This window comes from Sander lucioperca, chromosome 20, assembly GCF_008315115.2.
Source record: "Sander lucioperca isolate FBNREF2018 chromosome 20, SLUC_FBN_1.2, whole genome shotgun sequence".
NCBI classification, from domain to species: domain Eukaryota; kingdom Metazoa; phylum Chordata; class Actinopteri; order Perciformes; family Percidae; genus Sander; species Sander lucioperca.
Genome location: NC_050192.1, coordinates 719,787 through 741,971, shown reverse-complemented (window position 1 = coordinate 741,971; position 22,185 = coordinate 719,787). Strand labels below are relative to the sequence as shown.

Below are 22,185 nucleotides of genomic sequence, written 5' to 3'. Positions count from 1 at the left end.
AAATTTGCGTTTTATTGTGTCTTAATCTTTACACACACAAAGAAAATCACATTTGCTGATAGATGCTGAAGATATATAGGCTATATGTGTATTTCTCGTAATTTGTACACAACACGTTTGTATGGAAGAAGCCATGTTTTATCCTTATAGGTTTATTGGTAGGCTACACTTAGAGCTTTTAGTAGGCTGTATTCCATTTTTCAAAAAGGTACATTCTGATATTTGCACAAAAAATATTAGTTTGCTACATCTGCTCAGAGTCATCAGCTCGGCTGTAGAATCACACTAGGAATAGCATGTATTAGCTTTTGATAGAAAAAAAGAATTAGAACACAGCTAACCTATAACTTATAAACAGCGTTTGGTTTTGAACGCAGCCCAGTTTGTCTACCACTTCACCCCTACGTCATTTCCGTTACTCAACCTTCTCCGGAGAGTTTTGTCCAAGATGGCGTCAACGCAGTTAACGGATGAGGAGCTTTTCTCCGAATTAAAGAGCTTTGGTTTCACTCCAGGCCCGGTTACCGAAAACACTCGCCCGGTGTATTTGAAAAAATTGAAGAAGCTTCGGGAAGAGCAACAGCAGCGGGGCTCTAGAGCGGGTAAAACCCGTAGCAGCGGGGCCATCCACAGCACCACTGGCGGAGGCAACACGGCGGGATCCAGGCCAGCCAGCCATGACGTCACGCACCTGAGCTCCAGCAGGAGACCGGGCAGGAAGCCCTCCGTCCTCGGCTTCAGCTCCGACGAGTCTGACGCTGAAACTCCACTGAAAAGAAAAGGCCTCAATCACAGCAGTAGGGTAGACCGAAACTCCGGTTTCCCACAACAGCTGAAGATAAGGCCCGTTACAACGCCGACTGTAGCTACCAAGAGTCCGTATGGCGCTACGAGTACGGTAAATAGCAACAATTCTTCTCCGGGTCCGGGTGGACAGAGAAGTGTCTCGTTGGGCTGGGGAGTCCGTGCCAGATCCAGCCCTGAGGCTGAAGGGAGGGATTGCGACGAATCGGGGGAAGAAGACGACGATTATGAGGGGGGAACGGAGAAGAACTCTCGCTCTTTAAATGGCTGTGGGGCGTCTCACTTAAACACTAGCAAGCTAGCTGGGGATTACTCAGACTCAGATGAGGAGGAGGTTGGGGGCCTTGGTGCCGGAGACAAACCGCGGGATAGGTTGGAGCCTAGACGGAGCCACCCTAAAGCGGAGTTTCCTTCCCACGTAGTGGGCCGAGGGTCTCAGACGGGAGGGGCAGCCAGACAGGTCAACCCGCCGGAGAGTCTAAATATGGTGGGGGGACGGAGGCAGGAGGGGGAGGAAGACGAGGTGAAGAGAAGGGACTCGGACCTATCGGGAGTCTTTCGGAGCCACAACTTTCCCAGGAAGTCCATCTACGTGTCCCTCGCCGAGAACCACGGAGGAGAGGCCGGGAAAAACAACCACGTCGACGGCGAGGACGGAGCCTCCAGAAGCAGCAGCACTAGTAGGTTCGCCATTGGGTTGAGACCGCGCTTCTCCAACTATAGCAGCCTGTCCCAGACCTACAGGGGCAACCACTCCAATCACACCGCCCCCAGTCCCAACCACTCATATAGCCAGGCAGTGCTGAAGCAGAAGCTGTCCGTTCCGGAGGATGAGCTGCTCCAGCAGTTTAAAAGGGAGGAGGTGGCCTCCTCTGGGAGCTTCAGCGCTCATTACCTGTCCATGTTCCTGCTCACGGCAGCCTGCCTCTTCTTTCTGCTGCTGGGCCTCATGTACCTCAGGATGAGGGGCACTGGATCTTCAGAGGTGGATGGAGTCAGTAAGTATCCGACACGTGCAATTTGAGTTCCCCCCCCCCCATAGTGCAACAATTTTGGGATTGTTTGACAATAATGACAAAAAGTGATGGACTCCATGTAAAATGAGCAGCCGAACACACATGATGTGGAGCCTCAACTACAGCTGCCCATTATGGAAAAAAAACTAAAAAAAATTCACTTTTGTTGCTTTTCAAGCTTAGTAAGATTCAAAATAATAATAATCTCAATTGTTCTGCACAAATGCTAAAAGAAAACACTTGAGCAAAAATATCTTAAGGACTAGATAGATAGATAGATAGATACTTTATTGATCCCCAAGGGGAAATTCAAGGTCCCAGTAGCTTACAGACATCACATACACATACATCATAACAGGTAACTACTTTCAAGCCTGGTATCATATATATATATATATATATATATATATATATAATATAATATAAACTGCAGTGTTTCTTGACACAAGACCTCAGCCTGATATTCCAGGCAGCTGGCTAGCCAGCGCCAGCTACCCAATTGTATAGTTGGGACAGACTAAACAACATGATCACTGTACGCCTTGCTCCCATGGCTTGACCTCTTGTAACCAGTGACAATATCCTGTCAACAAACGCCAACCCTGAGCCCAGATCGGTGTGCACCGTCCCATTTTCAACCTATCCCTAGGAGCACAGAAATACCTTTTTAGGGGCGCAATAACAGTATCAAATAATGTGTTTTTCTCTAATAAAAGGAATATGAGGAGATATTTACAGGCAAAGTGATTTAATTAATTTGAATAGAAACATATAGGCCTACCAGGTTTTTAATTATTTCTGCTTCAAACTATATTTATTTAATATTTTATTATTTATACTTTAAACGGCTTTAAACTGTATATGGTTCAAGGTTCACATATTGTAATTTAACATCTCAGGGTTGCACAACGAAATACAGTTGTAGTCTCTTAATGCTGCACAAGAAAACCGAAACCAAAGCAGTAGTGCATTCCTGTAGTGCATGTTCTAAAATGTGCACGAGAAGGAATGTAAACAGCAGCAACAAGAACACTGGTGAATTGATTGGGCAGATAATATGGCCGTCATCTTAACATAAAACATTCCACATCAGGGAAACATTGTCCATCAACTTTGACTAAGTTTGAGCCTCACTGATGTACAAATGTTTCCATTAAACGTATACAGGATACAGGCTATATGTACACAAGTATCTGGGATGGGAAAGAGAACTTGCTGCTTTTTAAAAAAATTCTGTTATCGGCCCTGACACACCAACCCGATAATCGGCTGCCAGACAGTCTGGCGGGCGAGGTCGGTGACTCGAGTCTGTTCGGTGTGTTCCGTGCCGGCGTCAGTCGGAGGAGCCGTCGGCCTTCATTTTGGCCGGGTTGGAGGGCGGGCAGTCAGACTCACTCCAGCAATCTGATTGGTGGAGTGCTAGCCCGGAAATAATGAGCGAGATGAGTGACGAACGGCTCTCAAAATTCTGACGAAAATCTTTTAAACTGACCTTTGTTGATCTGAAATGAAGACAGATTCAGCAACTGCATGGCCTATTTCTCTCTTAAAATGTTTTCAGAATCACGTTTCAGTGAACTATTTTAGTAAAATACGAGATCGTATTTTGAACGAGCCGCCATTACTAACGGCTGGAGAAGCCAGACCCACGTGACGCGTCGTCATTTCCGGTATAAATTTTTTGTATTACGCACAGAACGTACGCTCAAGACGGCTTCGCTTCGGTGTGTTCCGAGGCCCTTTTTCGACCTCGGGGAGACTGATCAGTCCGACTGGCTTTACTGCAGACGGTTGGCCGTCGGGTTGGTGTGTCAGGGGCTTAAAGCGGCCTCGGTGTGGTTACGCTTCCTCTAAATTACACTTGTATGTGCTCCAGTCACAAAAACAAAAAGACAACAAACTTAAATGTAGCAAGTTCGTGGGAGCTACTGGCCACCACATCTGCAAAAAAACAGAAAGTGTAAAAAAAAATTTAAAAAAAAAATACCGTAACATTATTTGCACACATGCTCCTAAATTTTTTAGAGTTTGCACACATCTATCTTTGGTTGCAAATGCAAGTGAAATGCTTGCACTGTCGAACCCTTCACCCTCTCTTAAGAAATATTGGTCCAGTCCTGGCCCCAAACACACTCCTGTTAGGTTTCTTTCTAATGTCTTTCTTTCTAATTCTTTCTTTGTGATCAAGTAAATGACTTTTTAGCAGTCTCCAGGCAGTTGCTCGTTGATGGCCCAAACTTTCACCCGTCCTTCTTGATGTATGGGTGAATACAAATGTCCAGACTTCTCTGCACTTGCAGACTTAAAGGGTGCGTTCCCAGGAAGTGTGCGAGTGCCAAGGGGCTGCCCAAATCCACAATTAAGTGCACAAGGACTTTTGAATGCACTTTCTGCAGACTCCCAGAGACTCTGCTCGGTGTGCAAACTTTTATCAGACTTGGCTCAGAAGGTTACCCAATAGCCATAATGCAAACTAATAACAATGGGGGGAAAAAAGCAAGAATCATGTTAATCAATGATAATAATTCTCACATAATTAAAAACAAAAGTTACGGTGAAAAAATGTACTGACAATTGGATTTCTTTCATGATTCAGAATCATTTCATGCACACGCTCAAGGATGCACGTGGTACACATCACTGCCCATGGTTTCACACTGTTCCACTGATCCATGGGTGGCTGTAACGCACCAAGAATTGAGCATTGCGCTCGCAAACGCCAAAAAGAACACCATTGGACAGTGAACATGGATGTAAACGATGCAGGTTTAAACTTTTTTTTAGAGACTTTAATGTTTGAAATTGATGGAAAAGCATTCAACAAAATTCTCAGTGATACACACAGTGGGCTTTGGGGAGAACCACTGAATGTATTCATTGATTCATCCGTTGGATCAACCTGCACGATAAATCAACAGGCAGATATCAAGCTTTCTTGAATATTATGTGCAAATATCATGCATGTAGATAAATAGGGGTTTGGAGGGAAAATGTGGAGTGCATTCCCCCCTTAGCATCATGCTTTAAGCCCAGTATAAAAATGTTTTAGTTTAAAAAAAAAAAAAAAAAGGTATCTCCTTACTCCATACACAGTATAATTCAGTCATGAATTCATGTTGTGGCTATGGTCATTGTAGTGAGATGGCAGTGTTCCAAGTGTCTAGCTGATGTGGTAAGTTTTCAAGAGTTGAGTTTGATATACAGACACTGACTGACTCAAGTGTTATCGCTCTGACACACCAATCAGACGGCTGACTGTCGGCAGAAAAGGCAGTCGGACTGACCGCCTCCCCGAGTTGGTCCAAAAGTGCCTCAGAACACACCGAAGCGAAGCCGACTTGAGCGTACGTTCTGCACGTGCGCGAGACGTAATACGTCTCCATAACAGCAGGCGGCGCTTATCTGTGTTGTCACCCACAAAATGAAAACCGGCAGCTGATTGGACGAACACGTCACGTGGGTCTGGCTGCTCCCAGATTTTACAACCGGGCATAATGGCGGCTTCGTTCAGAATACGATCTCATATTTTACGAAGATAGTTCTGAAAACATTTTAAGAGAGAAATAGGCCGTGCAGTTGCTGAATCTGTCTTCATTTCAGATCAACAAAGGTCAGTTTGAAAGATTTTCGTCCGATTTTTTTTTTTTTTAGAGGCGTTCGTCGCGCTCATCCCGCTCGTTATTTCCGGGTTAGCGCTCCACCAATCAGGTTGGTCATTGAGTCCGACTGCCCGCCCTCCGACCCAGCAAGTCAGATCGGCCCAAAATGAAGGCGACGGCTCCTCCGGCGGACGACGGCACGGAACACACCGAACAGACTCGAGTCACTGCCCTCGCCAGACTGTCCAACGGCCGATTATCGGGTTGGTGTGTCAGCACCTTTAGGTGATGTCTGAACTACACTCACGTTCCACTGTCTCCAAACATGCTGTCTTATTGTCATTTTTTAGGTTTACAGTGTGGCTCTAGAGAGCCTGCGGATGTTTCTGTCTCCTTGAATGTATATCTCTCTCTCCTTTTGTTGCAGTTAAGAACCACCCTTTTGGCAGCGAGTTTGACTCTTCTTATGTAAGTAGATATTTTCTGACCTGCTCTTTCAAGTTCTGTGTACGGCAAAGTTGCGTTGCAAAGTTTTTGTCCAATATATTGAGCAGAGGAAGCGTAATGTTTGTACATTCATTCTGAAATTAGGTTGGATGTAATGGATGTGAGCAGTGAACACAGCTGAAGTGCTGCCTTGTTAATGAATTGGCCTGGCCGGGTCCCAGAAGAAAAATGTTCAGAAAACTTCTAATACAAAATAATATCGTCTTAATGTAAATAACCAAATGGGGAAGTTTCATGGTGATATCTGTTAGTTCCAATATTGACCCTATTCACCTGTAGTGTCTCCACTTAACATGGGCTGCGATGGGAAATTGTGGCATCACCCATTACAGTATTTTTGAATACTTGCCACCACTTGGATCTCTTAGGACTTTTTATATGTTATAGAGGAGACTTTTATGAGTAATAAACATTTTTGTCAGATTTTCTGTTGCAATTTCTGGGAGATTCACCCCTTTTTTTCTCACAAAATGCTTGTACTAATCAGCATATACCTAATATTAATTATTAATACATTTTTATTTAGCTTCAGTTTACTAAAAAACAAAAGTCCCTGCTTGTTTTGGTTTACTATGATAACCCTGGTGTGAACATATTTGAAACTATCAAAGTGCCTTCAGAAAGGTCTACAAATGAACTAATGAATAGAATATAAGCAGCTGTGTTGGTAGAGTGTGTCCACTAAGTATGTATCATCTGCAGGAAAAGGCGGAGAAGGACCTGATCCTAAAGCTGCTGCTCAATCTACATGACCACCTGGCCCACGTTGCTGGTAGCTATTAACACTACACTACACTCTGTGGCCACTGACTGACTGTACAGCTGTGTGAAGGAACAAGACATTACTAGGCTGTGTAGCGAGTATGGGCGGCACAGTCTTACACTTAGAATTTTGAGTGAGTTGCTGAAATGTAGTAGCCTGGAAATCCAGACCCAAATCTGAAAGAAATAAGGATCTGGCATTGAGTAATGAAAATGGCTCAACTCGAGAGGCGGCACCAAGCATGCATTTGAAAATCTCACTGCACGCAATTGGATAACACTACGACCAATCACAACAATACACGGGGTGATGTATCCAGAGCAAGGGGGTAAGCTTCGCTTCAGAGATCGAACCTCCTATGGCGCCATTTTGATGCTACCTAACGATCACCCCCCGTTAGCATCCCATTGACTGCCATTCATTTTGACGTCACTTTGACAGAGAATAACTTTACATCTGAAGAGTTTAAAGACTCTATTTGTCCATTGTTTATTTCTAAAGAAACACGACAATGTATAAAAGGCTCCATTACCTTGTACCTCACGTTATGGCTCCGTAGCAGACGTTTTTATAAAAATAGGCTAACGATTGGGTCATAACCACGAGACTTACTGTCTCATAGTAGAGGAATTACCATATAGTACAGGAGAAGCTCTCAGGCAGTTTGGACTTCCATTAGCTGTTTAAGTTTAATTACTAATGTTAACTATCATTTTAGTGATCAATAATTAGCCTGTGTCTATGTTATCTCCTTACATATACCTACGCTCTCCGTCTCTGCTAGATTGGGAATGATTGAGATTTCTCTTGGCACAGCTACCAGAAGACTTCCAACTTTCAGACAGGTTGCTCACGTCACATCTACGTCGTCTCTCTCAGTTGGAGGCTGCTCAGTAACGCTCAGCCATCACCGGAAAAGTGCTTCTAATATCCTTCACTGGTCTCCGTCCAGAGCAACCTGATCTGTTGGTCCATTCTTATATACAGTCTATGATCCAGAGCCCCATACGCGTAGCTAAAAGCGGAGCTAACTGGTAGATTAAACTGTCGTCATCTGTTTAGCTCACCTCTGGCCCGCCTATATCAGATACACCGACGTGATTGGTGCAGCTCGGCTACAAGGGCATAGTTAATGAGCATCATTACTGAATGCCAGAGTGACTTGCTAATTCAAATTGTGCTCTCGTGAGAACTCTGGATTTCCAGGGTAGAAATGTAGCAAATATGGGTTGAAAATGTATGAAATCTATTTCCTAGTTCTTTGGCATTACAGTGACAGTGACTCTGACATTAAAAGACACATTTGCACTTTCTATACTGTACACACCGATTAAGGAAATATTATACATTGTCAAACTGGTGAGAGAGCTTCTCAGTCAAACAGAGCAGCTTTTAATGTTATATATGTAATAGAAACTGAGTAATTGACATAAGTGATGCTATCTTATTAAATACCTAACCCAGAGTACTGTTGTACTTTTTTTAAAGTGCCCATATTATGAAAAAAATCACTTTTTCTGGGATTTGGGGTGTTATGTTGTGTCTCTGGTGCTTCCACACACATACAAACTTTGAAAAAAATCCATCCATGCTGTTTAGAGTGAGATACGGTTTCTGAATGTGTCCTGCCTTCAGTCTCTGGGTGAGCTGTTCAAAATCAGCACGGCTTGTGACATCACAAGCCGAAACGAGCAGGCTAACCGCAACCATTAGCTCGTAGCGTTAGCATGCTAACGCTAATGCTAACGCTAGCATGCTAAGGCTAGCATGCTACCTCGTTCTCAATAGCAGAGCACTGCTACAACACACACAAGTTCACCATAATCTACAAAAGAACTACTTCCATGTGCGCCCTCATTTAGAAGTCTCCCAGCTAATCCTGCCTTGTAACTGACCAAAGTTGTAGAAACAGCCTTTCTTTTACTGTCTATGGAGCTAGCTAGCTGACATGATCTACATCTGAGCTACTGGGCATGTGCAGTGCAATCAAAGATAGTACAGAAGAAGAAAAGAGGTCTCGCTCTGTAGCTAAAACAGAGACCAGCTGAAAAGAGGAGCTGCAGCAGTGAGAGAGAGCGGTGCAGTACAACAAAAATATGGTGTTTTTTGAAAATTAAACCATGTAAACCTATTCTGGTACAAACTTATACAATACCAATACAATTATGAACCTGAAAATGAGCATAATATGGCTGCTTTAAATCACATCATTTTGAAACGATCCAATACTTGTATACCTATAGTAAATTTAAAATCTCCTGTGATATCAACTTCAGGTCGTACCACCCAGTCCCATTGTGCCATATGTTAAACATGAGTACTGATCAGTAGATAAACAGGCTGTTAAGACACATTGTGTAGCAGAGGTTTTTCTTCAGTGATGGTTTGACATTCTGATTTCAGGCCAGCATGACTGTGGCGACCAGCAGCATCCAAACAGAAGTCTGTCCATGGATGATGCCTCAGCGTATTTACTGGTACGTCAACATACCTCGGCCTTTTCCAATTCACAAATGCGTACCTCCTTGACTCCTTGATCCTCCGGCTTGTGACCTGGAAATCGCCTCAGAGTGTCATCTTGAAGGACGCCCAAATTCTAAAAAATGCAAATTGAGGAGAGAGGATCAAGGAGCGAGAAGGCTCAATCCTCAATTATAGCTCCTCCGTCTTTTCACGTGTGGCATGTAAAGAGAGGCGTGACAGAGAGAGAGGTAGAAAAGGGATGGATGGATGGATGGACTACTACTGGAACTAACCTTCTCTAAATGTGAACATAGCAGAGATGCTGTCGGACAGACAGCTTCATAGCTAACTACAGTTTTGCAATATTAGCTGCAGTGACATTACTGCATGCATGGAAACGTTTACAAGCAGCCTCTCTAATCATTAAAGCAAAAAACACATACATTAATACACAACATAATTTAAAAAGCAATGTAGCCTACTGGGACTGTAGAGGGGCAGTGAAATGTCCATGCGGGTCTTTAAACCAGAGAAAATAATGAATTTAGGTGGGTATACATATGCCTATATATTGTGCATCCGTACATTCTTACCACATTTTGCCACGCTGTGAATTGACTTAAAAGTAAGTATAGAAGTTGTCATGAACACTGTTCCGCTCCTGCCAGAGATAATAAAATACGGCGTATGACTAACAGTGTTTCCCACACATAGACTAATTTGTGGCGGTGCGCCGTACAATCAACACCGGCCGCCACATATTGCGTTTCGTTATTATTATTTTTTTAACACTATTTTTAAAACATGCAGGTTATTCGTTCAGCTGCATTTCCTTTCCCTGCTCTCTCCGTCTCTCTGTCACTCACGCGTCTCTCTCACATAGGCCACACACACACACACACACACACACACACACACACACAGCTCCTCCCCTCCGTGCACACAGTGTTTGTCTCCATGAAAACGAGAGAAAGACGGCTGGCGAAATTCACAAGTTCACGAAAGGTTGGTATCTCGTGAACACCTTTACACAATCACACATTAGAAAGTGCTATAAAATATAATCTAATAAAATTCTACTCTGTGGGAAACACTGACTAACATGGAATAGCTGAGTCACACATCATATTTACACTTCATATTTAATTGACCCCTCTTTAAAATGACCGCTCCGAGGATGGATGTCTCATTTAGTGAAATGCCTGTTGCCTCGACTCCTCTCTCCTCACGTCTCTGCCTCGACTCAAATCTTTGGTGGGGCGGGACTAGGAGCGCGAGGAGGTGAAGCGAGGAGACGAGTCAGGGATGCACAAACTGTGAATTGGGAAAGGCCCCCCCCCTTGCCTGTTCAACAAAACCTGAGACAGGCACCGTAGGGCTGCTGACTACTGCATCTTTCCAACGAGCAGAGATTTCACACCAAGCAACGAGGTTTGTGGTTCCCAGTGGCCATGAGAGACTTGGAATTTGAATATCAGACAGGGTAACCTGGGAGCTTGGTACTTTTTTTTTTTTTTTTTTTTCAAAGTCTGTGAATTTGGCAGAAGGGTCACTTTGAAGGAATACAGCTGAGTGTGTTTTCCGACCCGTTTACTTTGGTTTAGATGTTTGAAATCCAAATCTGAAGGCAGGATAAGAGAGGGGTGATGAAATAGAGCTGCAACTAATGATTATTTTCATTGTCGATTAGCTGTGTGGTCTATAAAATGTCAGAAAATGGTGAAAGATGTATTCATTAATAATTATTAATATTCAGTTTGCTTTCATAGAGGAGTAACGAAACTTGAAAATAGTCACATTTTAGGAAGCTGGAATCAGAGAATCATTACTTTTTTCATAAAAAAAAATGACTCAAACCGATTAATCGATTTATCAAAATAGTTGCCGATTAATTAACAACCAAGCGATTAATCGATGAATCTTTGCAGCTCTAGTCCACCTGCGTTCAGATACAGCAGTGAAGCAAACTTCTCACTTTATGCACAGGGATATAACTTGTATAATAAGTATAAATATAACTTTCACGTCTTTGCCAGTTTATTTTCTTTCTTTTTTATTAATGCTCGACAAATGAAATAAGACAAGACAAACAGAGTTACACAACAGACAAGCAACAAACGGACGATACAAATGACATCCTAGACAAAAGATAGTTTGAGTGTATGTGAGTGTATCTCACCTCCGTGTAGAGTGAGTTTGTGGGTTGTGGGTTTCTGTACCTTTTACGTTTGGCTTCCAGGTGCCCAATGAAAGGCAGCGTTCAGCACATTTACTACGGAACAAACTGGAGTCAGTGAAAGCAGAGCAGAAAAGAAAATCCCGAGAGTATGGAACAGTACTGAAAAGCAGTTCCAACCTTTGGAGTGGGAACTCATGATGCTGATTTGCTGTTCTATCCATCTGGTGAACTGTTCTCTCATCAGTAGCGTGTGTGTCTTTTGTTCAGGCTCAGAATGAGGAGTTTAAAGACTTAATTCTCACTTCTCTGGAGTGGATCATCCGGACAGGCCAGGATGTCGGGATAAGGTAATACACGGTATACATATTCATGCTGATCACAAGCCTTGCATGTGACATTCCTACTTACTGTGTGTGTGTGTGTGTGTGTGTGTGTAGGCTGACTGGTCACGTAGCTGATAAGCCATTGACCGATGTGTCTGAGATCTCTCAGCTGGAGTCCACGCATCCCAAGATGCCCTTCGTGTGCCGCTTCCGCCGAGCCTTCCTCACCGTCATCAGCAGAGTCTTCCTAATTGCAGCCGGTGAGATAAGCCACACCACATAAACACCAGCATGCCCGAAACACGTGCAGTGTAGATCAATGACTGTGTTCCCAAAGTGCAGTGATTGACTAGAGCACCTGTTCCAGTTGTACTGCCAGTGTCACCAGTGATGACTGAATGTTAACTGACTCCTGTAGACAGTTAAAAGAGCACAGCCGAGGGGAGGACAGCAACAATGTCAATCAGCATAGCAGGTTTTCCTTTTGTAAATAACTCCAAAAACATATTGAATTTTCTACATTAACCCTCGTGTTGTCGTCCCGTCGACCGTGCAACTTTTAGTTTTTCTGGGTCAAGATTTAAAATTAAAACCTTAAAAAAACCTAAAAGACTTTTTTTTCCGAGTTTTTGTTACTTCTTTCAAAGTTTTTGTCACTTTTCCCGATGTTCTTTATCACTTTTTATGACGTCTTTGTTGATTTTTTTTTTTTTCTGCGCTTTTTGACATTTTTGTAGTTTTTTTCCGACTTTTTTTGTCACTTTTTATTCCAACGTTCTTTTATCAGTTTTATTCTCCAAATGCTATAAAATTGACTAAAACACCCACATTCAATGAAAGTAGTGAACTGATCATTTATTTTACTTGTGAAGAGCGTTGTACAGAACCATCCACCTTATTTTTTTGACAATTTGCTTGAGAGAAACCCAAATTTCTGATTATAGAAACTTTTTGAAAATGGGTCAACTTTGACCCGAGGACAACAGGAGGGGTTAAGATAATACAACACTGACGAAAATAAAAATGGAAGTAAGGATTAAGAAGGAGAAAAACTTGTAACTTGTTGTACTAAAAAAAAAATGTGACCTTTGCTAGAATTAGATTAGATCAACTTTACTGAAAACACAAGGGAGATAGAGTATCAGGCATGTACAGAGCTAAGCAGTTGAATAATAGCTAAAATAAGTCATTTCATAAGTAAGTTCATACCTGACGATGGACACCTCGAAGGGCATTAACCTGCTCATACCATGGTCACTTGACAAATAACATATTTTTAAAATGTTAGTTTATATTTTAATTTGTTTTACAACCGAAATCTAAAGTTTATCCAAACAATAACTCTGTTTCCCTGGTTACGCCTGAGGGTTGGACTAATGCCCGGAACAATCATTCCCATCCATCAGGTTCTTATGCAACGCAAACGTTGTTCCCTCCCTCAGGAATTAGGAAGGACCTTAGATACGACTTGCCACCGTTAGCAACCGGAGATATTTATATAGTCCGCTCAGCTGATAGAACCGTTCAGTTTACCTACAAGCCAGAAAGCTAACGTTATGCTAGCAAGATCCAAAGTCAATAACATTGTGTACAGTTGGCAATCAGTAAAAATAACCTGACAGTATGTTGAACAACAAGACAAGCTAGCTATCCAGCCATGTCATTGTCCCCAAAACAATAGAACGACTTTTACGAAGAATTTTATCCGCGATGTGTAACGTTACTGTCGGCCGCAGCCTGAAGTAGCGACCTGAACATTGAACGGGATGTGAGATAACGTTATTCTCTGTGAAACAAAGTCAGTCCAGAGAGGCAGTATAACTTCCTTCCTGTAGCTTGTGTGTTAGCGCCATCCTGTGGTGTTCAGAGGACGAGTTGGAAATAATAAATCCACATTTCCTTTTTGATTTAATGTAGTGCGTTCATTTAGAACAGTAAACAGACAGTTTCACCGGAACTCCTTTAGTAGGTGTCCTATAACACTTTTTTTATGGACACCCTGCAGCCAGTCAGAATTGAGTATTCACCCAGACCATGGTATAGTAATAAATAGTAGGCGACTCAATGAAGTTAGCAGGATTCATCTTCCTTGGACCTCTACAATCTGTACAAACTTCTGTGGCAAAACATCCGATATTTGTCAAGATATTTTAGTGTCTTTTTCTTTTTGTCCTCTGCGTGCAGTGGTCGGCTGTGTGTGGAGTGGGGTCTGCTACATGAAGTATCGCTGGAGGAGAGAGGAGGAGGAGACCAGGCAGATGTATGACATGGTGGAGAGGATCATTGGTAAGGAACAACTCCCGTTCACTTGACTGAAGCAAAGCTGCCCGACTCAAGTGCAAGTGAATGTGATGGGACTGTGAAACGCCGTCGTTTGCCGTCTTCCACAGCGATTAGGGAACCGTTCTCACTTTCATCTGCGTGTTCGGTACCGAGATGGTCCCAAACATGTTTCATCGTAAAGACTGGAAGCTGTTAGCCTGGGTGCCAGCCGAATTTAGCCCCGCCCACAACATTTGAGGTCGGGAAGTTCGGTCTGGACTTGAAGCAGTGGCAAGCTGAGGAAGCTGATAGCTTTGTCAGAAGTGAGAAAAGAAAAAAAGTACTCGTGAATTAATAACATGACGTATTCTGTTGCGTTTCCACCAAAAATTCCCAGGATTTTTAGCCCTAGGAACCACTTTTCAAGGAACTAAAAGGTTCCTTCAGTCCGTTGTTATCTGCATTTCCACCGCGGTATAAATACCCATGAAGATTAGTCAAATTTGTCCGTGGACGTATGAAAAGAAACATGACAGGACGAGGGCTGCTGGATGTCGCAGGGGTAAAAACACTGTAGCCTGCAGTTCACTGTGAAAAAAGGAATAACCCTTAGGTTTTGTCTCACTGCTAAATGTACTGCTGAGCCGGGGAGCCGACAGACTTCTAACTTCACTTTTAGTGTTACCAAACAAAGAGAAATGTTCTCCCCTTGTCCGAAAATGGTCATAAATTGATACGACAGTACTTTCTTGTTTTTATTTTTAAAAAAAAGCAGTTGCCGAGTTGAAGCAGCCGCGCTGTGCGTGTGTTTGACCAATCAGCGACGGTCATCCCTGCAAATCCCACTCCAAAGGTTCCTGCACTTTCTTAATTTAGACCCTGGTCCCTCAGTAGGTTCTTAGTTCCTGCGGTCGAAAAAGGGGCTTAATACGTAACATTTAATCACATATGCGACATAGTAGAAAGTCTATATACTGTGTGTCATATGTCCTGGTGATTTGTCAGTTGAAGTCATTGACTGCTGGTTTTTGCTGTATATGAGTGCTGTAGATGATATGCTTTATTCCTGTTGTTCAGATGTGTTGAGGAGCCACAGTGAGGCTTGCCAAGAGAACCAGGACTTGCAGCCCTACCTGCCCATCCCCCACGTCAGAGACTCGCTGGTTCAGCCTCAGGACCGGTCAGTACTAACACTTTCACAGCCTTTTATCTTATCCTGGTATCTGAATCCAGATTTAAAAAAAATTAAAAAAAAAAATTCTTAAGTGAAGACAAGTGCATCAGGGCCTGAAATGAACACCCGCCATACAGCAAACGCAAATCAATTGAACATCACCTACACCGCTGGCTGATGCTACCTTCTTCTCTCGTCCCAGTTTTGACTCTAGATTGGCATGGGGTACTTTCCATAAGATCATCTCTCAATGCAAATCAAACCAGCTATCAGGCTAACTGAAATAAAACCATGCCAATCTCTAGGTATGGTGAAGGGTATGTGATGATGTGGGGCTATTTTAATTCCAAAGGCCAAGGGAACTTTATCAGGATGCATAGTATCCTGGATCCATGAAATAACTGGCCTTTAAAAATAAAAATCTGCCTTCCTCTATGGGAATTTAACAATGCTCCCTGTATTTTAAGGAAAAACATTTATTTATTCACGATACATTATTCATTCACAAAGAAAACTGGTGTCCTTAAAGGTTGGATTTTTCCTCATTTTTTTTTTAATTAAATAAACTAAAATTAATTTTTTTTTATTCCTTTTTAGTCAACTTTAGCATGTATCTATTCACTTATGCTGAGCACTGTAACTTTACACTGTACAAAATGTGTATTATTATTATGACAGTTAAATAGTTTTAGTTTATGATAATAATAAAAAAAAAATAATGCACACAAAGCATAATGCCATTTTGCTGGATTTCTATACAGAAAGCTGTTAATGAATGAAAGTTAAAAAACTCCCCTTCAATCTAGAACTGGCTCCCTCACAGTATTTCACTGTTTATCACACTAATGTATGCAATGTGTCTATATTCATGTTGCAAGGGTTGCAGAAATGTTACTTGATAGGATTGTCATTTTGACTTTGACAGAGAAGGGACTCGGGAGCTTAGTGAAACGGGAAACTGTCACGTCAGATTGCCAAAACCCATTGACCTATCAGGTGAAGAAGAAGTTGTGATATTTTTGCAGGAAGAAAATGAAGAAGATTTGGGAGCGGGCTGAGAGGTTCCTCTCGGCCAACGAGTCCAGGATTCGAAAAGAGACCCAGAGGATCGGTGGAGCGGACTTTCTGGTCTGGAGGTGGATTCAGCCTTCTCTCAGTTGTGACAAGACCTCCTTGATGCCCTCCAAAGTCTGGCAGGGAAAAGGTAACACACTCAAAAAAATGTCCTAGTGGCTCCAGAGAGCATTTTTTTTTCTCAAATTGCAGCAATGACTCCTTCAGACACCTGAAAATGCAAGGTATCATGGGTAAACCGACATTTACATCTGATAGGGAACAGCACACCATCGCTGGCAGAAAATGTCTGGTAAACAATCCATCCCAAATGGGAAACTTGATCTGCATCTTCAAACAACATCCAAATAAACAAGACAACAATACAAATACATAGAGTACAATGTTTCCTGTATGTAAAATATACAACATCATTTTACATCACAGGAGCTATCTCTAAAAAATTCCACATTATATGTGCAAATTTAGCTGAGTTATTGCACATGGAACAAAGGAGTTTTTACTCCCATTGCTCTTGAACTGGGGTGACTAACTCAGAGTGAAGGGGGTGGTGATTTTTTTTAAAATCTGAGCTAGACAGAGAATATTCAGGTAAAACAGATTGGTGATGCATTTTGTTTATATAAAGGAAGTCATGTTTAAGTACTAGTTATTTTTTTTCTACTTTTTTTTTTTAACACACTGTGGTAACTTGTCGCAAGAAGCATGCAACCGGCTTAGGTTAGGTGGATATAGACCACTTGCCCAGTTAACCCATGTTCACTAGACTGTACTGAACTGAACTAGCGGTGTGTTCTGACATGATGGTCAGGTCATTGAGTTTTTGCCTCTCCTCTTCAGCATTCCCACTGGACCGGAGGAACTCGCCTCCCAACAGCCTGACTCCATGTCTGAAGATCCGAAACATGTTTGACCCAGTCATGTGAGTACCAGTCTCTGCTGCTGGTTTAACGCGCTGTCAGGGGCGACCAAACCTAGTCTTTTCACAGAGTTGACTCGCTGCTTGTAACCTTGATGCATTTGTGTTGTCAGGGAGGTTGGGGAGAACTGGGATCTAGCCATCCATGAGGCCATCCTGGAGAAGTGCAATGACAACGACGGCATCGTCCACATCGCCGTTGACAAGAACTCGCGAGAGGTATGCTCTACACCAGTGGTTCTCCCTTTGAACAGTGTTTTTAAGCCATGTACCTCCTAACCAGCGCCAATCATTTTTTGGTAGAAGACAAAGTCTCTATAAAGAGGAAGAATACAGCGATGTCAGCGATAGATTTACTAAACAGCCTTGGACCTGGAAAATGTTTAAATGATGATGGAAAAAGGCGACAAAAATAAAAGGAAAAAACTACAAAACTTGGAAAAAGGCAGTAGAAAGAAGGTAAGTAAGGCAAGAATAGGTCGAAAATAGTAACAAAAACTTGGAGAAAAAAAACAGTAGAAAAAAGGAAGGCGACAAAAGGGACGAGAAATTCAAATAAGTGACAAACTTCAAAAAATGTGACAAAGTTTGAAAAAAAGCTGAAATCTTTTTTAAAAAAAAACAGAGACAAACTTGGAGAAAAAAGACAGTAGAAGTAACTACAGCCTTGGAACTAAAAAACATTTGGCAAAAAATCTCACAGACCCCCTGCAGTCCTCCAAAGTACCCCTAGGGGGACACGGACCCCCATTTGAGAACCACTGCTCTATCCTGTAAGCACACATCTATGCTGCTGGCTGCAGTGATCTCACACTGTGCTCCCTGCTCTCTCCACAGGGCTGCGTCTATGTCAAGTGTCTCTCTGCAGAGCACTCAGGGAGAGCCTTCAAGGCACTTCATGGCTCCTGGTTTGATGGTAAGTCACACCCTTAATAACACTTATATTAGAACACGTCAGCAGTAACGAAGGGGGGGGGGGAGACTGTGCTTGTGCTGGTGTGTCGCAATAGACAGGTGAAGCAGTGCTACCTCTGCGACTTGGGCGGAGTGATATGCTTGCAGCACCTGAGAAGCCCCGTGCAGATCAGCAATGCTTCGCCTTTCTGATAATATAGTTCCCAGTTTATATGCGGTTAGAAGATGGCTGTGTCATGTGACCTTGTTATTTGTACACTCTGTAACTATACAAATCCCAACATGTAAATAGGAACATGTTGGCGTTATTTTGTCACTTATTGGGAGCAGTAGGCTAGATGGAGCCGGTTACCTCCAGGATCTGTGCTAAGCTAGGCTAGCAAGTGGGTGCGTCAGACAGCGTTACAACACGCATGGAGATGAGAAGGGTATGTATGGACTTATCTAACTCTGGGGGTTACGGGGAATAAGACAAAGTCGGCATGTTCCTTTAACAGCTATAGGGTAGCAATTAACAATAAAGACCTATATAGCTATATAACCCATATATACAGTATATGAGATACAATGCAGGCTGAATACACTAACACTAACTTAGGGGGATGTTGGATCTTGGATGAGCGTTCCTGGGGGCGGGGGGGGGGTGGGGGTGCGTGCTGTGTGATGTTTTAGCTCCACGTATTGAAGAGCCCTGTGACAATGAGTCAGTGACAGGCTGCTGCTTTTTGCTTTTGACAGGTAAGCTGGTGACGGTGAAGTATCTGCGTTTGGACCGCTACCACCAGCGCTTCCCGCAGGCCCAGGCCTGCAGCACCCCTCTGAAGGCCTCCGCAAGCACCCCGAGCACCACAAACACTACGCCCCGCCTGCAGCACCGAGGAGCCGCCAACTCGTCGGGCTTCTCATGAGACGAGCGTACGCGTTAGATTTAGCATCCTTCTCTGTGCCCTCCCAGCATGACAGCACCGGTCTGCTGCTGCTCCTTCACTGCTTTATAACGGGGAAGACTTCAGTCTGTGTCTCGGGAGAGCTCTTTTTTTTTTTTGTCCAACAGAGGATCGCAAGAGAAGTTGTTCGGCGGTGCAGTGTTTGTTTTCAATAATCTTTTTGTATTAAAATGTCATGGATTTGAACAAAGGAAGCAGAGTTCTTCTGGAATATTTAAGATGTGTGTGCAGAGACTTCAACCTCCCTCCTCCTCCTCCTCCTCCTCTTCCACAGTCTCATGCCATGGATGGAGTTCATTTGGAAATGGCTGCATGTATCAGAGTATGCCTCTATGTAAGCTTTCAATGCAACACAGTGTGGGTGGTGATTTCCCGGAAATTTCGATGTACTCCCTGTTGTTGTTATTATTGTTATTCTTATTATTATTCTGATGATTATTATTATTTAGTCGAGTGAGGAAGGCATGACCTGACTTGTAGAGGGCGTGCTGTAAATACATGTGAATGGTGGCACAAGCTTTATTACATCCTCCGTATTAAAAGCCAAAACCGTAAGCTCACGTTCTTCTCGCTGCTCACATACCACGGCAGAGTACATCTGCACACGAGGCTCCTCCAGAGGTTGCAACAGCACCGATACGCAGAACAGGGTGACCTCCGTGGTCGTCGTTTGCTCCATGTATTCCACATACGGCCTTTTCCTGTCCCTTTTTTGTCTTTTTAATTTTGTTCTAGCATCCAGCAAAGCGCTCCCGAACTCTCAACTTTTGGAGCGATGTAACAGAATCAGGGAGTATACCTTTTTTCAAAACAGTCACCTGAAGCTTTCTCCTCCCAGATATAATCCAATATATTCCCAAATTATTCGTATTATTTCTTGTTATGTTTATTATTTACCTCCTTTCAAGTCGGTCGTTTTCACTGTGGGCGCGCGTCCCCATCGTATTTCCAAACCTGTGCTGAACAAGCAGCGTGTACGGTCACCTCTCTTGTGTACATGGCCGACAGACCAGAGGGAGCACACAGAGCTCAGGGTGGCTCATGTCCAGTTTACAGTCGGCTCGTCTTCCTTTGGAGATGCTGATGTTTACGCTCATGATTAACCCTGACGCTGTCCCTGCTGCTCTATAAACATATCAGCCTCCTGGGATTATGCTACCACTCTTTTTTGTCATAAGGAGTACTGTGAGGATCCCAAATATTCCCACCCCTGTTAAGAAGACTGTACTGAATTTAGGGATTCCTGATTGCTTGTGTTTTTTAACAGCACCCTGTGTATTCCAAAAAAAAAACCGCTAGAAATCCAGGAGTTGCCAGACCTAATTTTATTCATTTTTTTTTTTTTTAATGCAGTGAATTAAAAGTTGGATTCCGTATTTGCAGTGTGAAATTGTACAAATGATGCACATTTCAAATGTTCAAAACCTGCTGCAACAGTTTGCGGCAGGCGACCCAACTGTGCCTTAAATTTGTGCATTTTTTTTTTTCTTCTTAAGACTGGCACTGCATTACTTGAGAATGTTCTGGATTTAAGAAATGTTTTAACTGTTTAAAGGGGGAATAAGGCCTGCCATAGATGTAGTTTTGGTAGAGTTTGACATCTTCAGATTTGGTATTTTGTAGCAGTTTCCTTTGATATTAAACCAAATGCTTCTCTATTTATTATTATTTTAAAAAAAAAAATCAGCTGTGGTGATGTACTATTTTAATGTCACTAAACCTGTTACATATGTGTCATAACTTTTTTTTTTTCCATGGGGGATCGACCTTACATCCGCTTCCAGACAATTGTCAGGATGTGTAAAATGACAAAATAAAGTGAACACTTTCTGAAATAAGCCAGTTGATAGTGCATCACTGTAATCTATTTTTGTACGTCTCCAGCAGAATGGTCGGTCTCAGCCCACACTGACTGTAATGAGGAGGAATGTAAATGTTGGTGTGATTGTGATGGCACTTCTCCAGCCCTGTGCTTCACCTTAAAATGCGTCCTCATGGGGTGCTTTTTTTTTTTTTTTCCTATGATGTATTTTATGTAAACACTGTACATTGATATAACTTGTCTATTACATGCAGCTTTATTTCTATTGCTTTGGATGTTTGGAGTGACCAGTATCCCTAACCTGCTAGCCAGAGGGATAGGTGTACAATATACTACAGACATTTAAGAAGATCCAGACGTTTTAATGTAATTTGTCAATTGTACAAAAAGCTCAAATTAAAGGTTTATTAGGAGTTTTTAAAATTGTTCTTGTTGTGCTGTTGTGTAATGTGCACACATGGGGCAGAAACATTTTAGAAACGGCCTTCTGCAGTTTTCTGTGTTCGTAGCTGTTATTCATCAAGGCTGTTATAGGTTTTCATTAAAATCCCAATTTTAATTCTCAAGATTCAACCCTCGTGTTGTCGACCATGCAAGTTTTTGTTTTTCTGGGTCAAAATGTGAAAAAAATTTCATCGTTTTGGCCGTCTTTTCTGACACTTGTTTTTGTCACTTTTTTGTGACATTTGTGTCACATTTCCCAATATTTTTGTCACTTTTCAACGTTTTCAAAGCTTTTTTTTTAACGTTATTTTATCAATTATTTTCTTCAAATGCTATAACGTTGAATAAAACACCCACATTCAATGAAATTAGTGAGCTGATCATTTATTTTACTTGTGAAGAGCATTGTATGGAACCATCTACGTCAAGGCTGCCCAATTTGGGGCTCCCTTTTTTTTTTGGCCCGCTACGGCATTTGATGTGCTCATGCTTATTCTCCTCTTATTTTGAAAGTGCTGTAAAATCGTAATGACTACAAAGCCTACATTCTGTGCCGATAAAAAGTGATTAATTGGTGTTTTACGGCAATGTAAACCTCCATGTAAATTAAATACATACATTTTATCTACGAAGAATTACATGAATTATGGAATTCTTCAACATCAACATTTATTTTTGGCCCGTGGCCTTCCATCCAGATACATTTTGTCCCTTCATATGAAAGAATTTGGGCACCTCTGATCTACGTTATTTCTTTTTGACAATATGGTTGAAAAAAAAAGCTTGTTGAATGGCTCTCCGTGATCTTTTTGTTGTATTCTAATCCAGTGGTTCACAAACTTTTACATGTCAAGTACCCCTACGATGTAAATGCATGTAAGTTACGACTTAAAGTCACGACTCACGACTTGGTAGCGTTCCAGGCAAAGTCAAGGGGGTAAGCCTCTCTCCATATCCTATCCGATGCTAACAAG

At 42.4% G+C, this 22,185-nt stretch overlaps 1 protein-coding gene across 1 annotated transcript; it reads left to right on the top strand.

Moving 5' to 3' along the window:
- The first annotated feature begins 386 nt into the window (after positions 1-386).
- lemd3 (LEM domain containing 3) lies at positions 387-20,783 on the top strand. The gene is made up of 13 exons (XM_031288224.2): positions 387-1,802; positions 5,847-5,887; positions 6,629-6,698; positions 9,093-9,166; positions 11,599-11,678; positions 11,769-11,914; positions 13,839-13,940; positions 14,994-15,096; positions 16,116-16,294; positions 17,005-17,086; positions 17,197-17,302; positions 17,921-17,999; positions 18,737-20,783. The coding sequence occupies exons 1-13, from the start codon at positions 449-451 to the stop codon at positions 18,904-18,906; spliced, it is 2,586 nt and encodes an 861-aa protein (XP_031144084.1). The 5' UTR covers positions 387-448; the 3' UTR covers positions 18,907-20,783.
- The last annotated feature ends 1,402 nt before the right edge of the window (positions 20,784-22,185 follow it).

Coding starts and splice junctions, on each gene's coding strand:
- lemd3 (XM_031288224.2), top strand. CDS start 449: ATGGCGTCAACGCAGTTAACGGATGAGGAGCTTTTCTCCGAATTAAAG. Junction 16,295..17,004: donor CAAAGTCTGGCAGGGAAAAG/GTAACACACTCA, acceptor TCTCCTCTTCAG/CATTCCCACTGGACCGGAGG. Junction 17,303..17,920: donor TTGACAAGAACTCGCGAGAG/GTATGCTCTACA, acceptor CTCTCTCCACAG/GGCTGCGTCTATGTCAAGTG.